The sequence below is a fragment of the Hypomesus nipponensis genome, chromosome 7 (assembly GCF_054491055.1).
Source record: "Hypomesus nipponensis isolate SF chromosome 7, ASM5449105v1, whole genome shotgun sequence".
Classification (NCBI taxonomy): domain Eukaryota; kingdom Metazoa; phylum Chordata; class Actinopteri; order Osmeriformes; family Osmeridae; genus Hypomesus; species Hypomesus nipponensis.
The window spans coordinates 8,205,528-8,212,816 of record NC_140367.1 but is presented as its reverse complement, the minus strand read 5'-3'; the positions used below and the strand labels follow the sequence as shown (position 1 = coordinate 8,212,816).

Below are 7,289 nucleotides of genomic sequence, written 5' to 3'. Positions count from 1 at the left end.
GACATACTGAAATACATTTGAAATATCTATTGTATAATTGGCAAAGATGTCTGTGAAAAATGGTTCCGTAAATGTTCTGTTTATTGGTGCCCACATCCCATGCAAAAAAAACAAAGGCATGAATACTCAGATTTTCACATTAGACTGAATGGCACAAAGGCATGGTAGGCGTAGTTCCTCTTGAGAAGTAGTCATCATCATTGGGCGTGGACCAAGGCTCCTGCCCCTTGGCCATAACCAAATCCTTTGGGTCCAAAGTTCTTGGCATAGCATGCTGGAGAAGCACAGAAAAAATAAGTATAAACAAACACAATGTTCAGCCGACAGTTCAATATGTCTGTTTAATCAGCATGCTTCTCTGTTTAAAGTCAGACCTTTGTCTGCAGGATAAAGTGTTTATCGTCTTGGAAGAGTAGTAAACAGGCTTGTTAGATGATTGGCCCTTCGTGAGGTGAGCGAACTAAGAACTAACTACGAGCTCTGACTGGCACGCTGTGCTTGGTGAGGTGTTTGGATAAATATATGTGCTGCCATGTTTTACTCATCAGTCCAAGGTTCCATGATAAAACCATTGTTTTACGTATAAGCAGAGGGTACAACATGTATCCACCAATGAGTGCACAGCGGAGCAGGGGTAGTGTTGGCATATATGGTGAAGGAATATAAAGAATCCGCATTAATGTTCAAATCAAGTCCAACCTTTGGACATACAGATCCATCTACCCAGCTTCAGCCTCAGAATGTGTCTGTAGCTTTAAATCTCTTGTTTTGCTGAAACATTCCAACACCATCATGTGGGTGATATCTTTTGTTTAGGCAGTTTTCGGGGCAACATTACAACATGGACAAAGTACATTCAAGTTGACAGAACGTTAACAAAAAACAACCTAAAGGGACATGGGCAAAACAGGATGAGGCTTGTTATTCAGGTCCACTCTCTTTGATTCTAAACAGGCTTGACCAGTCTGGTGTCATCCGACACTGATAAACGCTCATCAGCCCCTCCATTGTAATAGTGCACTGGTGTGGTGTCGAATTTAGTTTTGAAGAGATGTATTACATAACAGTTGGTACATCCAATACCGTCACTGTTGATATGATCACGTCATGATCATTTGTGTGTTTGGCTAAAACAATGGCATGTTTGTACAGTACTTCCCCCAGTGCTAGTGTCCAGGATTAGGGGAGATGTTGGGAGTTTTGAAGTGTCACCTTTGCAATAGATCTCGCCGTCTTTCTCTGTCTGAGTGGTGGACTCCAGGCTCTTTCCACACTTGGCACAGCGGAAACAGTTTTTGTGCCACGGCTGCAGAAGACAGGGAAGGGGAAAGAGATGACCGACTGACTGAACAATGGGAAAAAGAGTTTCTATACATTCTTAAACAGTATCATACTTATGTGATAAAATGACACATGAATTCTGGAGCCATAGAGCTGGGTATGCTGAATATACCTTGCACGTCTATGTCTGCAGGAGAGGGACAGACTATAGGCTGCTTTAGAGCCAAAGAACCTCTGCCTGTATTAGTGTGTGTGTGTGTGTGTTTTACTGCTTCTGCTTACAGTCCCAAAGTACGTTTTATAGCCAGCTGCTTAAAAAACATCACTCAAATCCAGACTTCATGGAAAACCTTTGGCAAGAATAATGGAGTTTCTTTCATTAATATGAAAAGGGAATACGTCCAACTCTCCTCAGTACTGTATGATACAGACCCCGGCTTCAATTGTTGTGGGGTTACTGTTCTGGATCCTGCTGAACTTTAACCCCCAGTCCTTGCTCCTTTCCTCTGTTCCAGCTCTCAGACGCTGGGACACTGACTCACCTTGCCTGCCCCTACGACCTTCTCCGCTGCATAAACAGAATCCCCACATCGCGCACACTTCTCTGAGCCGCCAAACTTCTGGGCGAATTTCGAGGGGTTGGGGTTGGTGGTGGGTCTGTGGGTCTGGGTCCTGAATAAACGCACGACAACAATAGCAAACAAATGACACAGCTGTAATAAGACCGTTTTGAAGCTCCACACTGGACAGAGGCCCAAGCCCTCACCTCTCTCTCCCCACTTAGTTGACACAGAGGTGGGAAAGCTACAAACGCTGGGGCCCAGGGGTTGGAGCCCTGGAGCGGAGCCTAACCAAGGGGAATGGGATCTGAATGGGTGTCTTTGTGTCCCGGGGGACAGCAGGGGAGAGATGAGGGTCAGCAGGGCTGCCCAGGAGCTATGGGTTACATAATGGAGCCTTTCATAACAACAATCACCTGACACAAGGCTATGCACTCTGCGAATGGGTGAACAGCCTTTTGTGTGTGTAGTCTGGGAGTTCTGATTATGTGAGTGTGTGTGTGTGTGTGTGTACGGGCTAGTCATCATGGGGATGAAGTTACTGGTCACTTTAACTCTGAAACAACAGGAAGCTTGTCACTGTACAGTATGAGTACCTAATCAGGGTCCATTCCCAGGCCTCTTAGCCCTTCGTTAAGGGTGTAATGTAATATGATGGGTTTGATCCTTCAGTCTACAAAGTGTAGTCTATTAATCCATCAGACTTCCATTTAGGAGATGCAAAGTGAATCAAGAAGCATGATTTTCAAACAACGGTCTGAAGTGGACTCGAATACATCCTCCAATATACCCCTGCGGCCATCCCAGAAACCCCATAGACTACCACCCAGCCAGAGCACACAGTGACAAGACGTACTCCTCTGGTTTGATCCCCAGCCTCTCTCCTCGGTCCATGTTGAGCGTTCCGGCGCCCTGGCCGTAGCCGTAGCCTTTGGGCCCATACTTCTTCCCGTAGCAGGACTTGCAGTAGATCTCCGTGTCGTGGATGGCCAGCGTGGTGCTGTCCAGTCCCTTCCTGCACACCACTGCGGGGAAAAAAAAACCCAAGAGGACAGCGATCAGTGAACCACAATGGCCTTGTCTCCGCGAGGAACAGACGCTGCATTGTGGGTTCGTGGACACTGCGGCCTCCCTGGCGTGGTCACTAACTCCTCAATTGTGAACTTAAGTCTCCAAATAGGATATGTTGCTCCTCATTCCAGGAAGAGTTGACACTCATTTGAGACCATGTAAGGAAACAGTGCCTGTTTGTCTAGAGTTCTGGGACATTTCTTTTCAGATTAATGTTGTTAAATCCAATCAGATACCAGGTGAAATGTTCAATTGTTGGGCTGACTCCAAAGCAAGTGACCTACAGTGACTCACAGACTCATCTGCCCGCGCTGAGCCCCATGACAAGACGTGGGCTCAAATCTACAGGATCTATAACCTAGCAAAAGTGATTAAACACACCTAGAAATGATTTGGTTCTCATGTGGAAAATAAAAAAAGGAACAAAAGGCAGACAGGGACAGAAACAGACACACACACTTTCTCCGCTCATTAGCTTTTCTCTGTCGTCTCTACGAACAAAGCAGCGTTTGTAGGGACCCCAGAAAAAGAACCCGGTTTTTGTATGAGCCTCATTGTTTGACCATTGGAAAGCAACGAAAACTAATTCAAAGCATGTGCATGGTGTGAGCTCCAGTCAAGGTCTTTTGATGAAAACATCTTTACTGACATTTTAATGAAGTTCATGAGCAGGGCTTACACACAACTAACTCATGGCAGACAGAACTGTGAACAGTGGCCACTGGAATGAGATAAGCAAAGACATCAGTGCAAGTATTCATGTGCTATGGTTGGCATGATGCCTGTGATAAGTTTTATGATCGTGAAGTGAACAGGGTTTGACCTATCAGTAGGTTGACAGCTGAGTATGACGTCTATTTTGACCTGACTCTCCCACGCGTCCATTTTGAGATGGGCACTCACATCATCTTCTCTTTTTCGAAAGACGAGAACATTCTAGAACCTGCAGTGAAAGTTTTGGATATCCCGGCACAGAAGATCTTTGAGGAAGACGTCTGTAGGAATGAACATGCCAATGAAATGAGCCCAACAAACACAAGGTTTTACTCACTGCATAGGAAGCAGCATTTGTGGAAGCTCTTGCCATCACACTGCACCTCCTCAGCGTGATACACCGTGCCCTGGCAAGCGCCACACTTGTTTCCACCTCCCCAGTTGGGCATAGTTGTTGTGCTGCAAAACGAAACACATTTAACACTTGAAACATGTGTGTTTAGTAAGTTAGGACAAAAGCAGGGTCTCCACTGGTGGTGGAAGTGGAGGGCTCAGTCCTTCCTGTCTGTCTGAGTCAACGCAGCAGTGATGCACCTTCCTGAACCTATGAGATACAGTCAAAAAACAAACAATGCACACTGTGCAGCAGGAAGCACATACAGACCAAAACAAGCCCTGGGGTTTAAATCGGACCACAACAATGGAGGACAGGAATGTATGATGCACTTCACAGTGGTTTTATAATGTCACAGAACAATGTATTGTTTTAAAGCCTATGGGATTTGAATTCCGATGGTCTTCAAACAATGCGTGAGCATAAATACTGATGTGGTCACACTGGAGACTAAACTTGAAGGCTGATAACATTAGTGCGATCATTGGTTATGGAGTCTGTCATTTGTTTGCCGTTGACAGTCTACTTCAAAAATGTTCTAGGAGACACATAAAACGTTTAATTAAAAAGCAAGTCTCTCATCTGTATTCCAAGAAAAGCACAGACAAGACATGATGTCACCCGCATCACCCGCGGAAGAAAAACGCGGTGTTTTTCATTTTCAATAGATAACTAGACCACGAGTTTAGAGCAAGTTATTAATCAAGTGAGACGATGGTAACTAATAGCGAGTTATGACAGACTGTGTGGAAATGACAAGCCCCAACATGAGAGATGATCAGTGGTTAGCGTTCAGGGGCCTCATCGGTCTGCATTCCGAGAACTGTGCCCAGTTCCCATAACCCCATGTAGATGACTGACACACAACAATGTTTTACTACCAAGGTTAATGAAGTTGCAATTATTGGAGTTATGGTTATAAGATCATGTTTAATATTATATGGGATTTGTAGGCTACAGCAAATGCTGAGCTGAAATGTTGTCTTAAGTGTTGTTGAATAGGCTATGTAACACGTTTTGCACCTGTTAAAATAAAAGCATTTTGATCAGCAGAACCAGGATAGGTTATTCATTCTAAAAAGCCTGTGCAGGTGTGACTACGTCACCAGTTTAGCTCAAGTAACGCAGGTGGGTCGTTTTCTCTCAAATCGGCTCTAGATTCACCATGCTGGTATAAGCCCAAATTTGACTTTTGAGTTACAAAACGTTGAATTTTAATGTCATAAAGGAAAATGATCTCACCACCGTATTTCCTTCGATGGTGTGAATTGAAATGACATAAAATTACAACAATACATTTAGAGAAATAGCGACTACTATAAACATGAATCTAGGCTATCCATATGTCTCTTAGACAAAATGTAATGGGGCTACATCTAACAGTTTCGCGCAACAATATTTTGCTCAAGTAAACACAAATCTGAAACTATACCTTTACAAATCCGTTTGAGTATCACCGCAATTAATTCCTTGTACACGCCACACTGTTAGTTCAAATTATGATATCCGTATGTTCACTTGAGTTCTCCGTATACTTACTCACTCAGCAATAGCCGGACTCCGTATAGCAAGTCATATTTGAGCTGCTTCGGTAGGAGGGAGTGTTTTTTTTTGTCAGAGGTGGAGTTCTGTAATTACAAGGGCCTTCCTTTTTACGTTTCTGCGTTGTTTGTAATCAGTGTCTTTTGAAATGTCAACCATTCTACAACACCCTATCCTACTATTAACAGAAACGTGGTTCTACGCGGACCATACAGGTGTCTATAATTTACCCTCTTTAACTCTTTCATTTCTTGACTTTCAAAAGTTCAATAATTGATGAAATTAGTGTGTTAACAATATTTAAACTGGGTTGTTTGGACAGTTGGCTGATGCCATCTCTCTATAGGTTTTATAAGTCCCATGCCTAATCCACATTGAGATTTCAAAACACACTCTTAAGGTCCAATTTCAAACCTGCGCAGCCCTTCTGATCTTGTTCAGTTACATGTGACTGAACAACAGACTGACATGCACTGGCCAGGGGAAAACTCTAGATAAGGATGTGACAGATCCTTAGACAGTATCTTAGATAGCAGGCTTAACATTACACATTCCTGGGCACCACTTTGAAATGTAAACCATACTTTTGCAGATGCCCCCCCCCCCCCCACCCCCCTTCCTCTAAACAGAGAACTTAAACTGTCTGTGTAATAAGGCCGCAATAACTTTCTGCCTCATTTTTACTTGTTAGTTGAATGGAAGTGACTGATATACTCAAGACCCTTCAATAATCATTCAACTCAATTATAAAGTAAGCAAAGCATGTCTCAGCCTTGGTTTCAGGTCTTTAGTGAATTTTCTGCATCAGGTCTGTGAATGGGTCATGATTCATTTATTTAAACATAAAATGTAATGCCTCGAATAACTTTAGTCAGGGATGGGACATTCATCACGTCGTTCTGCTCAGTGATGATAAATGTATTATACACGCGCACACAGTTCTCTGATCTCTTTCTGTCATCCCCATATGTTAGGCATATCAGCAGGAGGTGGTACAGCGTAATACATGTGGACAATCTGTGAGTCGCTTTGGATACAGACATCTGCTAAATGACTTGAATGTAAATGTATTTTGTTAGTGGGTGAAAGCTTCCCTGTAGTCAGCCTCTGCTCTGGATGATGCCTGAGTCTGGGTTCAGCCATGAGGGGAAAGGCATGGTCTGCACTGTCAAATAAAGGACAATTTACACAGTGTCATGTTCTGATAGGTCAGACCTGGGACAGAGGAAGACGTTAAGGAGACTGTTTGGGTGTTTAGTCATATACAGTTGAAATATTGGCCTCTTTGTCTGGCTCATGGTGTCACACCACAGTGTTAGAGAGGACAGTGAAGATTGTGTAAGAAGTGAAGCGTGCCTCGTCAACAAAACGCGGCTGTTTCTCTGGTCCTGTGAGGATGGAAACAGTTGGACAAGTGAGTTTTCTCAGCTGGAAGGCAAAAGGCAGAGACTTTGGACTGTGAGAGGATGGAACAAAATGCCGGCTTGTAAGGATGTGTGTCAACAGGTTTCAGTGCGCTGTCTGGATACTGTTATGGAGATTAGATTTGAAAAGCTGCCTGTCAAGGTTTGCTCAGTCAAATTGCAACCGTGTGGTTGTTTGATAAATGGATTACACATTTCAAATACTGTATCTGACAGGTATAATATCATTAGAGATAAGCATAGTTTACTTTAAAGGACTTCTCTCTCTCTTTCTTTTCTCTCTCTCACGTTTTCTTTCCAGAA

At 43.5% G+C, this 7,289-nt stretch overlaps 1 protein-coding gene across 2 annotated transcripts; it reads right to left on the bottom strand.

The window, feature by feature from the left end:
• Nucleotides 1–63: 63 nt before the first annotated feature.
• On the bottom strand, nt 64–5,601 carry csrp2 (cysteine and glycine-rich protein 2). 2 transcript variants are annotated; one of them, XM_084701218.1, is made up of 6 exons: nt 5,453–5,601; nt 3,964–4,085; nt 2,698–2,866; nt 1,824–1,953; nt 1,213–1,306; nt 64–274 (listed from the first exon to the last, which is right to left on the bottom strand). In XM_084701218.1, exons 2-6 carry the CDS (start codon nt 4,073–4,075, stop codon nt 198–200), a joined length of 582 nt encoding a protein of 193 aa, XP_084557344.1. In that variant the 5' UTR covers nt 4,076–4,085; nt 5,453–5,601; the 3' UTR covers nt 64–197. The 2 variants fall into 2 exon arrangements, with proteins under 2 accessions (XP_084557344.1, XP_084557345.1); XM_084701219.1 differs by having other exon boundaries at nt 5,560–5,593.
• Nucleotides 5,602–7,289: the final 1,688 nt, after the last annotated feature.

What these genes read in the sequence shown, in the direction of transcription:
- csrp2 (XM_084701218.1), bottom strand. Translation starts at nt 4,075, where the DNA reads ATGCCCAACTGGGGAGGTGGAAACAAGTGTGGCGCTTGCCAGGGCACG. An exon ending in AGGTCGTAGGGGCAGGCAAG is followed by an intron (nt 1,307 to 1,823) that starts GTGAGTCAGTGT and finishes TGTCTTCTGCAG; the next exon opens with CCGTGGCACAAAAACTGTTT. An exon ending in CGGCGAGATCTATTGCAAAG is followed by an intron (nt 275 to 1,212) that starts GTGACACTTCAA and finishes GTGCTTCTCCAG; the next exon opens with CATGCTATGCCAAGAACTTT.